Source organism: Ruditapes philippinarum, unplaced genomic scaffold, assembly GCF_026571515.1.
Source record: "Ruditapes philippinarum isolate M1 unplaced genomic scaffold, ASM2657151v2 ctg12285_1_1_1_1, whole genome shotgun sequence".
Classification (NCBI taxonomy): domain Eukaryota; kingdom Metazoa; phylum Mollusca; class Bivalvia; order Venerida; family Veneridae; genus Ruditapes; species Ruditapes philippinarum.
The window spans coordinates 1-20,865 of record NW_026865875.1 but is presented as its reverse complement, the minus strand read 5'-3'; the positions used below and the strand labels follow the sequence as shown (position 1 = coordinate 20,865).

At 30.6% G+C, this 20,865-nt stretch overlaps 3 protein-coding genes across 3 annotated transcripts; all 3 read left to right on the top strand.

Annotated features, from left to right (window-relative positions):
• Positions 1-550: 550 nt before the first annotated feature.
• Positions 551-8,864, top strand: LOC132730620 (uncharacterized; the record flags this gene model as incomplete). The annotated part of the gene is given in 3 exon segments (XM_060716588.1): positions 551-780; positions 1,122-1,267; positions 8,613-8,864. Coding segments are annotated over 2 exon segments (358 nt in total), but the record flags the coding sequence as incomplete, so codon positions are not given.
• A 2,930-nt stretch (positions 8,865-11,794) lies between these two features.
• Positions 11,795-13,818, top strand: LOC132730621 (keratin-associated protein 19-2-like). The gene is made up of 4 exons (XM_060716589.1): positions 11,795-12,409; positions 12,773-13,011; positions 13,348-13,493; positions 13,689-13,818. The coding sequence occupies exons 2-3, from the start codon at positions 12,774-12,776 to the stop codon at positions 13,473-13,475; spliced, it is 366 nt and encodes a 121-aa protein (XP_060572572.1). The 5' UTR covers positions 11,795-12,409; position 12,773; the 3' UTR covers positions 13,476-13,493; positions 13,689-13,818.
• A 3,628-nt stretch (positions 13,819-17,446) lies between these two features.
• LOC132730618 (uncharacterized) lies at positions 17,447-18,819 on the top strand. The gene is made up of 3 exons (XM_060716585.1): positions 17,447-17,577; positions 17,907-18,136; positions 18,679-18,819. Exons 2-3 carry the CDS (start codon positions 17,908-17,910, stop codon positions 18,804-18,806), a joined length of 357 nt encoding a protein of 118 aa, XP_060572568.1. The 5' UTR covers positions 17,447-17,577; position 17,907; the 3' UTR covers positions 18,807-18,819.
• Positions 18,820-20,865: the final 2,046 nt, after the last annotated feature.

Below are 20,865 nucleotides of genomic sequence, written 5' to 3'. Positions count from 1 at the left end.
AAGGAAATGTTCTTCCCATATAAAGGATAGTATTTCCCCTTCCGAGTACAAGCAACAAACTCCTCTATAAAAAGGAATTCTTGCTGGTCCATAGTAGTAATAACTTGTTTGTCTTTCAAACTGACAACCAAAGTGATAAAGAAATTACCAAAGACTTAATTTATTTTAATTCACTAAGATTTTCAACTGAAAAAGTAAGTTTAGTGTACCAAATTGTTCGCTTGTTGACTCGTTTTTTGATAACAAAATGTTACATTATTTATTGGTAAAGGAAATGAACAAAATATGTATTTAAATATTTATCAACTTCATTTATAAGGAAAACATTGTGAATTTATCTGGATGATAATTAGTATGGTTCAGACACTTACATTTACATTATAATCTTTACCTTATAAAATAAGAAATGAAAAATTATCACATTTGATGCATTACTTACTTACTTGTATAGTATTTGGTCATCCCTTCAACTTATAAACAGATAAGTTATTTTGTTCAAATATCGAATATATCGTAGCTTTTGATAAATTATCTATTTTTCTTTTCCTAGAATGAACAAAATGGTATATCTCGGATGTTTGGCTCTTGCCTCATGTGTTGGTATGGCTCTTGGCTACGGAAGTGTTATGACGGGGCACAACAAGTTTACCTCATACCCTTACATGGGTAACATGGGTTACGGACCATACATGGCAGGATCTTCAGGTTTTGGAGGTTTTCTAGGTGGTACAGGCGGCTCAAGTGGTGGTATGGGTGGCATGTTTGGGAACATTATCCAACGTAAGTTTAACAAACGTTCATTCTTTGTTATATACGACGTCCTTTGATATTTGTTTAGAAAAAAAATGTAAGCGTGAATTTTTACTTTAAAATAAATCAATACTTCCAGTGAAAATTATATGGCGTAATTTTGTGATCTTGTTTTATTGTTTATAAACATATTAATGTACATTCAATTAAAAGATAATGAATTTTATTATACATGTATGGACAGTCGACACTTATACAAATGTATATTTTACTTTTTGTGTCATTCATATTCTATGCAATTTATATTTCGAAAAAATATTTCTCTTGCTATTATTTCAAATGAAATAATGTATTTATATGTCTTATTTCAGTGTTCTTATTCATCTTTGTGATCAACATCTTGTTCTCGAGCACTGGTCTTGGTTCGGGCCTTGGCTCAGGTGGTTTAGGTATCGGCAAGAAGTCTTCACACGTGACCCGTGACTATGACTTTTACTGAACACAGTTTAAATAAGATGTAGGCAAATCATTATTTTCACATCTAGTCAACCTTTTGTTTAGATATGCCTAAATGCCTTTTTCTTACTTTCAACTTTTCATATAATTTCTTGATTATGATATGGTCTTTTATTGCTTATATATAATATACAAATGTTAACTATTTATAGCAAAGTCATTTACATACTTTGTTATGAATTTCAGGAAAACAATGGAAAGGAGAAATAGAGAATTGCGTCGACTGATACATATATTACATGGATGGAAACCAAATTGAAACTCATCTGTGATTTGACATTGTATTTATTTGAAAAATAAAAAATAAAATAAAAATTGTAAAATTACTACCAGACTTTTTCTTATTTGTAAAGAAGATATTTAAAGAGTATCACATACATACAAAGCCCGAGGCCATTCAGTCTGATCAGTGTATATTCTGTTTTGGTTCAAATTTTACATTATTGAATTACTGTAAATTTTGAAAGATTGTTCAAAATTAAAATTAAGCGCGGTAAATCCATTACACAAAATCAATCCTTTCACTTTGCTCTTCGCTGTTTCGTATGTCCCTTTGGGCATTCAAATAACTAGAATATCGTTTACCTGCTCATCTTCAACTACTCATTTCAACTAGTACCTATAGTCCCTGTCTAGATGATATAAAGTCACAAAACACTTTTGACATTTTTTTTTGGTAATTGGTTGAATAATTCCAATAATAAAAACGTCAAAGCCAGGATATGAAATATGACAGACGGTCTAATTATTATTAACCCTTTCCCTTCTGAAACCAGAAGTGATTAGCCTTTACAGCCAATATAGAACCAGACCAGGCTTTACACTCTTCAACTTTTTGTCATGTTCAAATGTAAATTTGCAATAAGATTCTAAATTCATAAAATTACGTACAGCTTTGCACACATCTTCTTTTGGAATATACTTGTCATTTTAAGACTAAACTGACATTTGTTTGGAGTAAGTTAATTTATTCTTCCAGAATACCTTAGCCTGAACTGATATTTTTCTCAATTTGTCTGCACCTCAATTTGTATGACCTGCTCAGTGATTCGTCTTCACTTTCACTTTGAATAAGGCAACTTTTCTTTGAAAGGTTAGGTCCTCCCCTTTTCACGGTAATAAAGTTGTATTTGGTGTTTCACACAAAATTCCCTCTGTGTCCACTGTTAGGTCGAGCATGTTTCATATTAAACATGTGACGTGGACACTAAATGAGTACATGATACAAATCATTCACGATGCCTATATACAAATTATAACTTTCATTATTTTCTTAGTATTTAATTATTTTTAATCAGATGAAGTGTAAAACCCTCTCGTTCTGTTTAGTAACTCATACATAGAATGTTTCAAGTGAAATCATTATTTTTACGGACAGTTATATATTTACCAATTTCACTTTACGAAAAAAACTGTCCTAGGAAATGTTTTATGTATTGCTTCTTCACTAAAATAAGCGTGTTCTACACCTTATCTCATACATTTAATGAAATAATAAAAAAGTGATTACTGGACATCTTTGTTTTGGTTTTCTGCACCATGCAAATCACTAAAGGCACTATAATTGTATAGCAAAACTGGCTTATGCTGTAGCAGGTATAAGATTTTTGTCCCCTCCGCCCTTGTGTTCTCCTCCCAATTGTTGGTTCAGTGCCTTCTGTTACGGCTGCGTTTTGTCTCGGGTATGCGTTCAGTGAACGTCGCTTTGCCTTGTTGATCTTTCCCATATATTTTTTAACTGTTGATATACTTTTAGCCAATCAGTAATACGGTATGAAAAAAAAGTGCCTACTTAGGATACAAGAATTAAAAAAAAGAATTAACAATAGACAAAAAATTTTGTTTACAAGTCATATTAGAAAAAAAAAACATAAATGTAGAAAGAATTGCCTTTTTTAGTAGCTGTTGTTGATATTTGTCATAATGGTAGTGTCTTACAAATGAAATTATAAAATAATCAATTTATCTTATGCTTATAAGTGGATTACTGATTAAATTTGAAAATTATCGAAATATAATTTCATACTTTTCAATAAAGAGAATATTCTTTAAAAATTTCCCCATGAGGTACCTCACTTTTATTTTTGCTGACAACATCAACATCAACATCAACATTTTATTTTGTAAATAAAGGCCTCCGGCCCAAAATACACAATATAATCAAAACAGAAATACATATTTAGCTGTGTCTACAATATACATTGTTATACATGACATGCATTCCTATTGATATTAATTATCAACAATTTTCATAATTTCATGAACAAAAAAAGCAATATTCTTTATGTTTTCTTCATTTTTAGTTTTAATCAAATTACAAAATTATGGAATGTATAATCATGACTTTACCATGGAGATATATAACGTTGTCTTTGTTGGAAAAATCTATTACAAATAAAAATACATGAAATTTCATCTTCGATGAAACGAATTGTTATAATTTTGCAGACAGTGTTGGCAAATTCGCTCATTTCTTGGTATACCCAAATGTCGTCCAGGTTTCTATTATAATTTATGACTAGAAACATCTAAATCTCGGATAATGATCTTTTTACATAAAAGGGCATATCAATAGATAAATACTCTTTTCAGGATTTAAAAATAGATTTGAAAAAATTTTATAGGTTTGTCACATCGGGGTGAATTCTGAATTTCTTCCATCCAATTTTTGTCTTACAATCAATAATTCTTTGTTTAAATTGACAAATAAATAGATTGATATCCCAATTTCTTGACTTAGCCATACAAAGCCAAACCCATAAGTATACAATAAGTTTTTACTGAAGTAGCCCAAATTTTTCTTTCCAAACATTATCTTGTCTAGTTAACATCAAATAACAATTTCTAGGATATCTGTGTGTTCTGGCATACAAAGAAGTTTACACAAAAGATATTTGATAATTTTTTTACAATGATGATCAATAACATAAAAAGGCATCCTTCCACATTCTCCCAATGCAACATTATCATTAACAGAATAATTTACACCTAGAAAATCTTTACAATATTGTATTTGAACTTGTTCAAGAATTTCGGAGATTTCACTTCCATAAATTTCGGCACCATAGGTAAGTATTCGCTCTTGCAAACTATATATACAAGGCTTTGGAAACTAGAAATATGTTTATTAAAAATGTTGGAACATCCTAATTTAACTAACTGGAACCGATAATATGAACTAGATGATGTTAAAACTGACATAACAAATTTATACAGTGAACAGCATTTAAAGAACACGAATAAGTTGTTCCTTTGCTGTGCTTTAAAAATACATTCTTAAATTCAGCAGTGTTAATGTTGATAATAATACTTCTTGTTACTCACTTTATTCGTAAAAAAAATTACCCGCTTTTGTATTGATCAAGAATAAATTTTATGTATATGAATTATATATTGTTGATGCATCAATTTATTTTGTAAATAATGAAAACTATTATAAAAAAAAATGTACAAATATTATGTGTATCGTGGGCCGGAGGCCTCTAACTACAATAAAACGTATGTTATGTTATGTTATGTTATGTTATAGGTTTTACCATAGAGTCAAATAATTTAAAATAATCAGAGTGTAAAAACTTTCCAAAATTTCTTTGATATGATTTAATAGCATAAATAGATTTCCTAGCTTGTGCAGCAAGTTTAGTTTTTGCTTTCGTCCAAGATAATTTAGGTGTAAATAAAAGACCCATATATTTGTACATTGGTGTGACATTTACTGAACTGCCGTTGGTAAAACCATTTTTCATATGATCTGAGCGGTCCACCATTTTCTAAATACAATAATTTCAGTTTTATTCTCATTTATAGACATACCGGTATTATTACAAAAAATCTGAAATTGAATTTAATTGAGACTGAAGTTCGATCGCAGTATGCGGCGCAATTTTGCAAACATCATCAGCGAAAAGAATGCATATAATATCGGGAATTTGATCCGTAATGAATATACCGCGATGTCCCTTATTACGCAGAAAGGGAGATAACACCCCCCATTTATATACAGATTAAACATAATCGTACTTGTTAGTCCCTTGTCTTGTACCTATGTTACATTTAAAATAGTCTGTATTTTTGGTAGTACTAACTTGTACACATCCACGCAGTTTTTGAGTACATTGATAAAAGAAACACGAAATAAATTCCCCCTAAACGCCACATCTGTTTTATAGTTTTGAATATAAATTAAAATGTTTAAGTCCATCAAATGCTTTTTTAAAATCTACATAAAGAACATAAAATCGTCCGCCCGGTTTAACTAATATATTTCTGTACCATACTTTGAATTTAAAAATATTATCATTGTAGAGTAACCGGCTCGAAATCCTGCTTGGGATTCATCTATTTTATCAAATTTCTCAGCCCAATTATATAACCTATCATATATAATATTTAGAAAAAATTATTTTATACATACCATTGATTAAGGAAATTCCTCTATAATTAGACGGTCATCCTGAGGCCCCCCGACTTGTACACACAGGTACTATAATATATCCCTCCAAATGTCTGGGAAAACCCCAGTACTAAATATCTTATTAAACAATTTACAAAGGACAGGTGCGATTAATGACGAAGTATTTTTTATAGAATTCTGCTCCGATGCCATCACTTCCCTGTGATTTTCCACATTTCAATTTGTTTATACTTTTGATGACTTCATCGAGGAAATTTCAGAATTCAATAATACTGATTTTCCTCATCAAGTATTAACTCTAAAGTCCCAATTACTTTCACATATATTAGGTTGGTTACTTTTAAACAAATACTCATGAAAATAATCAAACCAAGCTCCCGTATCTATCATGAAGATTGTTCATTTATATTACCATTTATAGATTTTAACAGTTTCCAAAAGGCTTTGGGATTTGATCGTAACGTAATTAGTTGATCGCGCTTAGACTTTTTGGTAAAGATACTTTTTTATATAACAAGTTTTTTTAAAACGTTTTCGGAGCGCTACAAATTGTTGAAAGTCTAATGTGTTATTAGTCCAGCGAAAACGTCGTAGAGCTGCGTATTTAAGCTGCTTAGTTGTTTCACATTCTCGGTCCCACCAGGGTTGAATTATTATTCACACTATTTTGCGCTAAAATATCTAACGCGCATATTTGCTGATGATTTTTTATAAATATTAATGATATGATTAACTGCATTGTTAACACTTAGATCTATTTCATTAAGTAAATTCTCTCGTATAGAATTATACTCCGCGGTAAATAATTGTAAGAAAATCCGCCATATACCTATCATTCCATCTATATTTGTCGACATGTACTTCATTAAAAGGTTTCATTTTTCTTATTATATCTAACAAATGGTTGCCCTCGCTCTAAAGTCAATCTTGCACAAATTGGTAAATGATCTGATTCGTGACGCTCTTCAACGTTAAAATAACTTATATGAGAAAAAATATCAGACGAGACAATGTGATAGTCAACAACACTTGATCCATTGTAAGTTAAACAAGTAAAATTACCTGCAACATCATTGTACAAACGACCATTTAAAATATGGATACTATGAATACAACATAATTCTACAAGAGATCTCCCAAATAAATTATATCTCTCAATATCTTTGTTATTTCTAGAAATTTCGAAATAGTCTGAATCATAATCAACTTCTGTATTAAATATAACATCTAAATCATCATGTGGAATATAATCTAACAAATCCTTCGTACGTGCATTGAAATCGCCACCTAAGTATAGATATACATTTGGATACATATTATTTAATATTTCAATATTACTTTGAATGGTTTTAATTCCATTTTTTTCGGACTTTTTGTCATAAATATTTGACCCTTCAGGAGAAACATAAACAATGTATAAAATAATATCTTGCATGGATCTATACAAATCACTTTTAATATATAAAACTATACAATCGTTAAAGTCAGTGCATATACGTGAAATAAAATTGTTTTTTATCAGGTGCGATTTAATATACACGGAAACACCACCACTGTTACGTAAAGAGCCAGAAGATTTTAAACGTATGTTATCTAAACACGTATATCATCAGGCCTGTTTAGAGCAAAACAAAGCCAAAATTTAACTAAATAACTAAAATTACAAACGTAATTCAAACAAGTAAAAATTAATTCAATTAATTCAATTAAAAGATCAAAAACATCGTATCTTTAAGTTTTGGTTACATTAATGACGTTTAATCCCACATGCAAAACTGTTCTTAAAGAAATTTTGGCATTTTACGTACCACATGCAAACTGCTCTTAAAGACATCATGGTATTTAAAGTAAAGCATGCAAAACTGATCTTGAAGATATTATAGCATTTAAGTACCACAAAAGAAAACAGCTCTTGAAGATATTATGGCATTTTAAGTATCACATGCAAACTGCTCTTAAAGCCTTTTGGCATTCAAAGTTCCACATGCAAAACTACTTTTGAAGATATTATGGCATTTAAGTATCACATGCAAAACTGCTTTTGAAGATATGACGGGGCACAACAAATTTACATCATACCCTAACATGGGTAACATGGGTTACGGGTTCGGACCATACATGGCGGGATCTTCAGGCTTTGGAGGTTTTCTAGGTGGTACAGGCGGCTCAAGTGGTGGTATGGGTGGCATGTTTGGAAACATTATCCAACGTGAGTTTTACAAATTATAAACGGCATCCTTTGATAAATTTTAGAAAAAAATGTCTGTGAGTGGATTCATTATTTAAAAAGAATCAATGCTTCTACCGAAAAATAAAATATATTATTCTTGTGATATTAACTTATCAACATTTTGATATACGTTAAGTTAGTTCAGTTAGAAGATAATGAATTTATGATATATGTATGAACAGTTCACACTATAATGCAACTCCTTTTGTAATTCATAATGAATTTTATTAAACATGTATGAACAATCGACACTAATTCATTTTATTTTACTTTGTGTCATTCATATTTTATGCAATTTATATTACGTATGATTATTTCTCTTGCTATTATTTCAAGTGCAATAATGTATTTATATATCTTATTTCAGTGTTCTTATTCATCTTTGTGATCAACATCTTGTTCTCGAGCACTGGTCTTGGTTCGGGCCTTGGCTCAGGTGGCCTGGGTATCGGAAGAAGTCTTCACACGTGACCCGGGACTATGACTTTTACTGAACACAGTTTAAATAAGATGTAGGCAAATCATTATTTTCACATTTAGTCAACATTTTGTTTAGATATGCCAAAATGCCTTTTTTCTTATTTTCAACTTTTTATATAATTTCTTGATTATGATATGGTCTTTTATTGCTTATAAATATGTAATATACAAATGTAAACTATTTATAGCAAAGTCATTTACATATTTTGTTATGAATTTCAGGAAAGCAATGGAAAGAAGAAATAGAGAAATGCGTCGACTGATGTATATATTACAGGGAAACCAAAATAAAACTCATCTGTCATTTAACATTGTATTTATTTGAAAAATAAAAAATAAAATAAAAATGGTAAAATTACGACCAGACTTTTTTCTTATTTGTGAAAAAGATATTTAAAGAGTATCACATACATACAAAGTCCCAGGTCATCCAGTCTGACCAGTTTATATTCTGTTTTGGTTCAAATTTTACATTATTGAATTACTCTAAATTTTGAAAGATTGTTCCAAACTTAAATGAAGCGAGGCAAATCCATTACACAAAATCAAGGACAGGAGTTAGTCCCTTTAACTTTGCTCTTCTCTTGTACTTGTGTCCCTTTGTGCATTCAAATAACTAGAATATCGTTTTACCTGGTCATCTTCAACTACGATTATCACCTAGTACTATAGTCCCTGTCTTGATGATATAGCAGCAGGCATAAAATGTTGCATACATGTTTCTCTCCCCCTCCCCTGTGTTCTCTTCCATTGTTGGTTCGGTGCCTTCTGTGTACTACTGGGAATCCGTTCAGTGAACGTCGCCCTGCCTTGTTGACCTTTCCCATACATTATTTAACTGTTGATATACTTTCAGCCAATCAGTATTACAGTATGAAAAAATGCTGCTTAAAATAGACAAGAATTAAATGAAAAGTATTAACAAACAAAATCACGACTGTTTTCAAGTTTATTAGAATATACACGATATGGAAAAATTGTCTTTTGAGTAGCTGTTGTTGATATTGTTATAATGATAGTGTCTTACTAATGAAATTATATATAAAATAATCAATTTATCTTTTGCTTTTGAGTAGATTACTGATTATTCGTGAAAATTATAATTGATGATTTCAAAGTGAAAATTATCGAAATTTGATTTAACACTTTTCAATAAAGAGACTACTCCAAAATTAACCCACATGGGGTACCTTACTTTTATTTTCGCTGACATTTACGACATTATCAGGCCAGTTTAGAGCAAAACAATGATGAAATTGACTTATTACTTAAATTACAAACGTAATTCAAATAGATAAAAAATACTTCATTGCATTCAATCTACCGATCCCAAACATTGTCTCTTTAAGTTTTGGTTACATTCATAACAGTCTAATAATTACACTTCATTCCAAATGCAAAACTGCTCTTGAAGTTATTATAGGATTTCAAGTATTACATGCAATACTTGAAGACATTTATGCATTTTAGTACCACATGCAAAAGTGCTCTTGAAGACATTTTGTCATATAAAGTGCCTCATGTAAAACTGCTCTTGAAAACATCATGGTATTTTAAGTACCACATGCAAAACCGCTCTTGAAGATATATTGGCATATTAAGTACCACATACGAAAACTGCTCTCGAAGACATTTTGGTATTTTAAGTACCTCATGCAAAATTGCTCTTGAAGACATCGTGGCATTTTAAGTACCACATGCAAAAATGATCTTGAATATATTCTGGCATTTTAAGTATCGCATGTTAACTGTTCTTGAAGAAATTTTGGCATTTAAAGTACCAAAAGTGCAAAACTGCTCTTGAAGACAAATGGGCATTTCAATTACAACATGTAAAATTGCTCTTAAAGACATTTTTCATTTTGAGATCCACACACAAACTGCTCTAAAAGCGTTTTTGGCATTTAAGTATCACATGCAATAACTGCACATGATGAAATTTTGGCATTTTAAGTACGTCATGCAAAATTGCTCTTGAAGACATCGTGGCATTTTAAGTACCACATGCAAAAATGATCTTGAATATATTCTGGCATTTTAAGTATCGCATGTTAACTGTTCTTGAAGAAATTTTGGCATTTAAAGTACCACGTGCAAAACTGCTCTTGAAGACAAATGGGCATTTCAATTACAACATGAGAAATTGCTCTTAAAGACATTTTTGCATTTCAAGTACCACATGCAAACTGCTCTTAAAGCCTTTTTGGCATTTAAGTACCACATGCAATAACTGCACTTGATGACATTTGGGCATTTGAAGTACCACATGCAAAACCGATCTTGAAGTCAGTTGGGCATTTCAATAATCTCATGAAAACCTGATCTTGAAGACATTTAGGCATTAAGTACCACATGCAAGACTGCTCTTGAAGACATTTGGGCATTTTAAGTACCACATGAAAAACTGCTCTTGAACATGATATGGTATTTGAAGTACCACATGCAAAACTGCTCTTGAAGATATTTCAGCATTATAAGTACCACATGCAAAAACTGCTCTTGAAGATATTATGGTAATTTAAGTACCACATGAAACATTGCTCTTAAAGACATTTTGGCATTGTTATGTATCTAACATGAAATAACTGTAATGTGACATGTAGAAGCAATGACAGTCAACAGCCAGAGAGATAAGTAAATACCAGCGTTTGTAGTGGGACACCCTTTCAAAACAAAATTGCACTTTTGAAAAAAATGCTATGCCACCGCATTGATAAAACAGAAGTAGATTTTTCTATACAAATGTACTTTGTCATAATGCTACAGTGCCTAGTGTATTTGGTGGTCAAAGTCATATTTCAGCATGTAAAATGTAAGACAATTTGCAGAAGCGTCATGTTAAGATACAAAGGCCATATTGTAACAATTTACTAGTAATTAAAAATAAAAGAATTTTTTTACATGACAAAAATTAGGTATTTACTGTATTACATAGCTGTATTAAACTTTAAAATGCAGATATACATGCTATCTTTTGAATTAAGCATTTACTTTAATTTTCTTTTTATTTATTTTTTCTCTCGAATATGGCAAAAATTATTATATTGGAATGACGACAATCATTTTAGACATACTCAATACAAATTAATAAATCCTGTTATTTGTTTGTTTATACTAACATTTTGTTGCGTCACCTCGCTACATTTTTATGTTCTTGGAAATATGTAAATTATTTTTGCGATTTCAATGCCTATGCCTATTCTTTAATTATAGTATTTAGAATTCAAATTTCATTCATTTGCCCTGTGAGATATTTGAAAACGGTACATCAAAAAGAAAACTTAAAGGAACTACACTGAAATCTAAAATCATAAAATTAAATTTTTTACACAGATCAGCAGGGGCACGGAACACAGGAAGACAAGCAAAAATAATTCAGAAATATATTCTCAAAAATGAACTGAAAAATGTATTTTGTGCTATTTTTGATACGATTTGAGTTAAAAGCGTTTAAACGCTTTTCCAATTTGTGTCATTTTTCACAATTTAAATAATTATCCTGGATAAACCGCAAGAGCGAATGATCTAAAATTTTGCACACAAGTAACTGATCTCGACCTACATCAAACTGAGCATTAATCTCGAAAAATTATTTCCAGTTCCGTCATGCCAAAACACCTCAGTGGAGTCCCTTTAATAAAACGCTGTATACATATTCTAGAAAAAACACAATGTCCAACCGCTGAAATAACTTTAGGACACTATTACTACTTGAACTTTGCGAGATATGTTTTAATAAAGAAATCGTTGAATAATTAATCATAAAGTAAAAGGTGTGATTTATAGAAATATTACACTGTATTGTGGTTATTAAATTCAGTCATTAAAGGAAATGTTCTTCCCATATAAAGGATAGTATTTCCCCTTCCGAGTACATGCTACAAACTCCTATAAAAATGGAATTCTTGCTGGTTCAAAGTAGTAACAACTTGTTTGTCTTTCAACCTGACAACCAAAGTGATAAAGAAATTACCAAAGACTTAATTTATTTCAATTCACTAGGATTTTCAACTAAGAAAGTAAGTTTAGTGTACCAAATTGTTTGCTTTGTTGACTCGTTTCTTGATAAGAAAATGTTACAAAATGCATTGGTAAAGGAAAAAGAAAACTTGAAAATATGTATTTAAATATGTATCAACTTCATTTATAATGGAAACATTATGAATTTATCTGGTGATAATTTGTATGGTTCAGACACTTATATTTACATGTAAACTTTACCTTATAAAAGTAAGAAATGAAAGATTATCACATTTGATGCATTACTTACTTACTTGTATAGTATTTGGTCATCACTTCAACTTATAAACAGATAAGTTATTTTGTTCAAATATCTAATATATCCTAGCTTTTGATAATAATTATCTATTTTCTTTTCCTAGAATGAACAAAATGGTTTATCTCGGATGTTTGGCTCTTGCCTCATGTGTTGGTATGGCTCTTGGCTACGGAAGTGTTATGACGGGTCACAACAAGTTTACCTCATACCCTTACATGGGTAACATGGGTAACATGGGTTACGGACCATACATGGCGGGATCTTCAGGCTTTGGAGGTTTTCTAGGTGGTACAGGCGGCTCAAGTGGTGGTATGGGTGGCATGTTTGGGAACATTATCCAACGTGAGTTTAACAAACGTTCATTCTTTGTTGTATACGACGTCCTTTGATATTTGTTTAGAAAAAAATGTAAGCGTGAATTTTTACTTTAAAAATAAATCAAAACTTCCAGTGAAAAATATATGGAGTAATTTTGTGATCTTGTTTTATTGTGTTATAAACATTTTAATGTACATTCAGTTAGAAGATAATGAATTTTATTATACATGTATGGACAGTCGACACTTATATATTTTACTTTTTGTGTCATTCATATTCTATGCAATTTATATTACGAAAAATTATTTCTCTTGCTATTATTTTTAATGAAATAATGTATTTTATATTGTCTTATTTCAGTGTTCTTATTTATCTTTGTGATCAACATCTTGTTTTCGAGTACTGGTCTTGGTTCGGGCCTTGGCTCAGGTGGCCTGGGTATCGGCAAGAAGTCTTCACACGTGACCCGTGACTATGACTTTTACTGAACACAGTTTAAATAAGATGTAGGCAAATCATTATTTTCACATTTAGTCAACCTTTTGTTTAGATATGCCTAAATGTCTTTTTCTTATTTTCAATTTTTCATATAATTTCTTGATCATGATATGGTCTTTTTTTTTTTTTGCTTATAAATATGTAATATTCAAATGTAAACTATTCATAGCAAAGACATTTACATACTTTGTAATGAATTTCAGGAGAGCAATGGAAAGGAGAAATAGAGAAATGCGTCGACTGATGTATATATTACAGGGAAACCAAAATGAAACTCATCTGTGATTTAACATTGTATTTATTTGAAAAATAAAAAATAAAATAAAAATGGTAAAATTACGACCAGACTTTTTTTCACTTTTAAAGAAGATATTTAAACAGTATCACATACATACAAAACCCGAGGTCATCCAGCCTGATTAATGTATATTCTGTTTTGGTTCAAATTTTACATTATTGAATTACTGTAAATTTTGAACAATTGTTCCAAATTTAAATTTAGGCGGGAAATCCATTACACAAAATCAACAGGACAGGAGCTAGTCCCTTTAACTTTGTTCTTTGCTATTTCGTATGTCCCTTTGCGCATTCAAATAACGAGAATATCGTGAACCTGCTCATCTTCAGCTACTGTTTTCTTCAAGTACCCATAGCCCCTGTCTTGATGATACAAAAAGTCACACAACATATTAGACATATTTTTTTTGGTAACTTGTTTTATAATTCCGATAGCCAGGACATGAAATATAACAGACGGTCTAATTATTATCACATAATTTTGTACTTTTAACCCTTTCCCTTCTGAAACCGGAAGTGATTAGCCTTTACAGCCAATATAGAACCAGACCAGGCTCTATACTCTTCAACTTGTTGTCATGTTCATATGTAAATTTGCAATTAGATTCTTAATTCATAAAATTACGTACAACTTTGTAAAAATCTTCTTATGGAATATACTTGACATTTTTAGACTCAACTGACATCTGTTTGGAGTAAGTTAATTTATTCTTCGAGAGAACCTTAGCCTTAGCTGATATTTTTCTTGATTTTTCTCCAGCTTACTATTTATGACCTGATCAGTGAGCTGTCCTTACACCCGTGAATAAGTGAACATTTTTTCGAAAGCTTAGATTCTCCCCTTTACGGGAATAAAATTATATTTGGTGATTCACACCAAATTCTCTTTGTGTCCTCTGTATTAAAGGGCGAGCGTGTTTCATACTAAACATGTGACGTGGACAATAAATGCGTAGATGATACAAATCTTTCACGATGCCTATATACCACATGACATTTTATGACCTGCGATAAACTATGACTTTCATTATTTTCTTAATATTTAATTATTTTTAAACAGATAAAGTGTAAAACCCTCTCGTTTTGTTTAGTAACTCATACATAGAATGAGTGAAATCAATATTTAACGGACAGTTATATAATTACCAATTTCACTTTACGAAAAAAAAAGCATTTTTTCCCCTAGGAAATGGTTTATGTATTGCTTCTTCAGTAAAATAAGCGTGCTCTACACCTTATCTCAAAACATTTGATGGAATAATAATAAAAAAGTTATCAGGGCAGAAAATAAAATCTGGACCTCTTTGTTTTTGTTTTCTGTCCCATGCAGATCAGAAAAGGCACTATCATTGTATTGCAGAACTTGCTGATGCTGTAGCAGCAGGTATAAAATGTTGCATTCATGCTCCTCCCCTCCGCACTTGTGTTCTCTCTCATTGTTAGTTCGGTGCCTTCTGTGTACGGCTGGGTTTTGTCTGGGAATGAGTTCTATAAACGTCGTTGATATTTGTACAATACATTATTTAACTGTTGATATACTTTCAGCCAATCAGTGACAAGAATGACACGAAAAGTATTTACAAATGACAAAACGTTTTGTTTACAAGTTTATTAGAAAATACTAATGTAGAAAAATTGTCTTTTGAGTAGCTGTTGTTGATATGGTCATAATATGGTAGTGTCTACAAATGAAATAATAAAATAATCAGTTGATCTTATGCTTTTGAGTAGATTACTGATTAGATTATCCGTGAAAATTATAATTGATAATTTCACAGCGAAAATTATCGAAATTTGATTTCACACTGACTACTCCAAAATTCACCCACATGAGGTACCTTACTTTTATTTTCGTTGACATTTCTAACATTATCCGGCCTGTGTAGAGCAAAAAAACTTCATTTCATTCAATCTACCAAACCCAAACATCGTCATTTTAAGTTTTGGTTGCATTCATAGCAGTCTAATTCAAAATGCAAAACTGCTCTTGAAGTTATTATAGGATTTCAAATATTACATACAAAAACTTTAAGACATTTGGGCATTTTAAATACCACATGCAAAAATGCTCTTGAAGACACTTTGGTATATTAAGTATCTGTGGCAAAACTCCTCTTGAAGACATCATGGCATTTTAAGTACCAATGCAAAACTGCTCTTGAAGATATTATGGCATTTTAAGTACCACATGTTATATGTTCTTGAAGCGTGTTGGCATATTAAGTACCTCATGCAAAACTGCTCTTAAAGACATCATGGTATTTTAAGTACTAAATGCAAAACTGCTCTTGAAGATATTATGGTATTGTAAGTACCACATGCGAAAGAAAACTGCTCTTAAAGACATCATGGCATCTTAAGTACCACATGCAATACTGCTCTTGAAGATATTATGGTATTTTAAGTACTACATACGATAACTGCTTTTGAAGACATTTTGGCATTTTAAGAACCATATGCAAAACTGCCTTTGAAGAAATTTTGGCATTTAAAGTACCACGTGCAAAACTGCTCTTAAAGACAAATGGGCATTTCAAGTACCACGTGTAAAACTGCTCTTAAAGACATTTTGGCATTTTAAGTACCACATGTAGAATAAATCTTGAAGACATTTTGGCATTTTAAGTATCACATGCAATAACTGCTCTTAAAGACATTATGGCTTTTTAAGTACCACATGTTTAAATGCTCTTGAAGACATTTGGGTATTTTAAGTACCACATGCAAAACTGCTCTTGAAGACATTTGGGCATTTTTAAGTACCTTACATGCAATATCTGTAATGTGATATGTAGAACCAATGACAGTTATCAGCCAGAGAGATAAGTAAATAACCCAGCGTTTGTAGTAGGGACACCCTTTGAAAAAAAAGCTATGCAACCGCATTAATAACAAAACAGATATACAATTGAACTTTGCCATAATGCAGCAGTGTCTAGTGTATTTGGTGGTCAATGTCACATTTAAGCATCTTCAATGTAAGACAAAGACATAGTGCAAAAATAGACTTAAAAATAAAAGAATTTTACATGACAAAATAGGTATTTAGCTGTCTTAAACTTTGAATGCAGATACAGTTATTTTTCTGACATAATATCTTTTAAATTAAGCACTTACTTATATTTTCTTTTTTTTCACTCCGATATGGCTAAAATTATTATACTGGAATGGCGACGATCATTTTAGACATACTCAATACTAACAAATAAATGCTGTTATTTTTTTTTATATATATACAAAACATTTTGTTGCGTCACTTCGCTACATTTTTATGTTCTTGTAAATATGTAAATTATTTTTACGATTTCAATGCCTATGCATATTCTTTAATTATAGGATTTAGAATTCAAATTTCATTTATTTGCCCTGTGAGTTATTTGAAAATGGTACAACAAAAAGAAAACTTAATAAAACGCTGTATACACATTCTAGAAAAACCACAATGTCCAACCGCTGAAATGACTTTAGGACACTAATACAACTTGAACTTTGCAAGATATGTTTTAATTTAAAAAAAAACGTTGAATCATTATTCATCAGGTATGAGGTGTGCTTTACAGAAACATTACACTGTATTGCGGTTATTAGATTCAGTCATAAAAGGAAATGTTCTTCCCATATAAAGGATAGTATTTCCCCTTCCGAGTACAAGCAACAAACTCCTCTATAAAAAAGGAATTCTTGCTGGTTCAAAGTAGTAACAACTTGTTTGTCTTTCAACCTCGCAACCAAAGTGATAACGAAATTACCAAAGACTTAATTTATTTCAATTCACTAGGATTTTCAACGGAAAAAGTAAGTTTAGTGTACCAAATTGTTTGCTTTGTTTACTCGTTTTTTTTGATAAGAAAGGTTACTAGGAAAAACAACTTGCAAATATGTATTATAATATGTATCAACATCATTTATAAGGAAACCCTTTTGAATTTATCTGTGTATGGTTCAGATATATTAACATGTAAATTTTACTTTATAAAATAAGTTATGAAAAATTGTCACATTTGATGCATTTTTTTAAAAATTAACAAATATTTACTAATTTGTAATTTGTATGGTCCCCTCAACACACCAACAATTAAAAATGTCGTAGTTTTAGTTTTTTAATGCTTTTATTTATTTCATAGAATGAACAAAATGGTATATCTCGGATGTTTGGCTCTTGCCTCATGTGTTGGTGTGGCTCTTGGCTACGGAAGTGTTATGACGGGGCACAACAAATTTACCTCATACCCTTACATGGGTAACATGGGTTACGGACCATACATGGCGGGATCTTCAGGTTTTGGAGGTTTTCTAGGTGGTACAGGCGGCTCAAGTGGTGGTATGGGTGGCATGTTTGGGAACATTATCCAACGTGAGTTTAACATATTTAAAATATTTTAAATGAGTTCAGAAATAGTTTGTTTGGTGAAATTATTATAAAATCATGATAAAAAAATGCGAAAATATTCATAACTCTGATGACGTTATAATAAAGTTATGGTGTAATCATGTTAAAATTATGATGAAATAATGAAATGATAATGTGATTTTGTTAAAATGATGACCAACCTACGATGCATTTATGATAAAACATTGATACCGTTATGTTCAAATAGTGTTTCTGTTGAAAGAATATCACTGGTAAATGAAATTTCCCTAACATGCCAAAATACAGATTTGAAAACACTAAGATACAGGGGTTCAGTCAGAAAAACAATTCATTATTTTTCAGAATTAAATGAATAAAGCTACTACGTATTAAAAAACCGGTATAAATGAAATAAGATTAATGAAGTCTGTAATATAGTTCTGGATTTATTCTGTGTCTTTTAAACACATTTGCTCTATGATAAGTATGTTAAGATTAACAGTAAAGGTCGTATTTGAAAGTTAAATATGTTTATATGCTTTCAGTGTTTCTGTTCATCTTCGTAATCAACATCTTGTTCTCGAGCACTGGTCTTGGTTCGGGCCTTGGCTCAGGTGGTCTAGGTATCGGCAAAAAGTCTTCACACGTGACCCGTGACTATGACTTTTACTGATCTTAGTTATAGGTATGTACTTTTTATCCAAAAGCTATTGTTGAAATATTAATGTTAGCATGTCTCAATTCAAATTACATGTATATTTCATTTTTAAATCATGCTTTTACAAGTCAAAGGTGACTTTATATAAGCATGTTTATTATATTCATCACGATCAATTTTATTTTTTCATATTTCTATTTTCATTTTCAGAGAAAAACCAACAACAGCTAAACAATGTACACCTAACCTGGATAGGAACCAAAGGAAAACACAAATGCGCTTTATGTTTGTTCGTCATTATTTTAGGAAAAATAAAATATATAAAGCAAAAAGATTTTGAGTATTGTATTATAATATCATAACACATTCACACGAGTCTTGATGAGAAGCTATTTTTGCTTTAGAAAAGTCCATAAAAACAGATCACTGTTTTTTAAGATTTAAAGTTCTGGTTAGATTAAATAATGATCATAACATTTATACTGAAATTATGTAACATATTATTCATAATGTAACAAATAAAAACCAGAAGTTTTGTAACAAAAACTAAAATACATCTTATTTTGCATATGACCTTCAATAAACCTTTTTCACAATGCGATATTTCCTTAGAAACGGAAGTATCATTTAGCCTATGCACATTCTGCTTAGAAAAAAGCAATAGCGATAGAATAGAATTTATCAGTATTCAACAACTTCATTAACAAATTGATAAGTAAAAAGTTTAGAAAAGTTTATTTTGATAACGGATGCAATGGTGTATTTAAATAATTAACTTACAATTCTGCATTTACGTATTAATTGAGGGTCTTTCATATTTGAAAGCGTCGTAAAATGGTTAATATAGACACCGTAATAAATAGTCAGTCTACAAAGCATATTGACCAGACAAAATGCATATTAAATAAGTAAGTAAATATCTTATAGTAGTGATAAATGTACATGTAATATTAATAACACAAATAACATATCAATATAAACACCCGAACCAATGGGTCTCTAAGTCACTTTTGAATTAGAAGTGTTTCAATAGTTCACATGAATCAATAAAATCAAATGATTGCAAAATGGCTTTTTTATTCATATAATAATAATTATAATACAAGTGGTATATGGTTTGTCTTTATACCAACTACCATTTAAATAATGTTACCACATGTCTAAATGTGGAAATTTTATACCTAATAAACACAATCTATTTTCTTGATGATCAAATAAGATTAAGTTCCTTTTTTTATTCCTTTAAGTATTTATGATTATATACATGTATTATATGTAAATAAGTTAATCATATATATGCATCCTCAAAATTAAATGTCGCAATATCTGTGCAAACTGTCATCTTTCAACACAACTCATTTCTGAAATAATAATGATAAAAAAGTACGTAATATTAAACGACGAGCACAAAACATGAAAGAAAGGAAAAAAGACAAAGAAAATACAAAAAATAAACAAAGAATAAAAAAAACAATTTAAAGGAAAAATCATACATGTAATGTAAACTAAGAATAAGATGAATTTCTCGAAGGGTGATTTAATCACTTAATAATTTGTGAACATACTTTTAACATACTGATATTTTCATATCAAAATTTCTATATTTCGGTATCTTTCGGTTATAAATGTCCAAAACGTTCAAGAAAGGAGAAACTGTTACCAGATGGATATCTGTATTGAAAATTTGAAAGAGTTACAAACCTACATCTACTTAGGTGTTGTAAGCAGCACGGCGCCTTGCTGCGTCATAAAGCTGTACGTCTCTACGTGCCTTCACGCTCTTTTCCCTTAAAATATCCTCGCGCATTAATTCTGCCATCAACTCTTTTTCAGCGGCAGTGTAGTGAACCTGAAAAATGAATCAAGATACACATCTCTTACGTTATATGCAAGATGTATTTTGTTCAATTCTATGCCATATTGCCAGTCAATTCAAATGTGTAATAAAAACATATTTTGTCGTTAATGTGTTTAATAATAATTACACAAATAAATTGTTTGTCAGCACAAGGTAAAAACAAGAAGTATCTTTAAAAAGATACTCGGCCAAAGTCAAACTTGTTAACTTGCATGG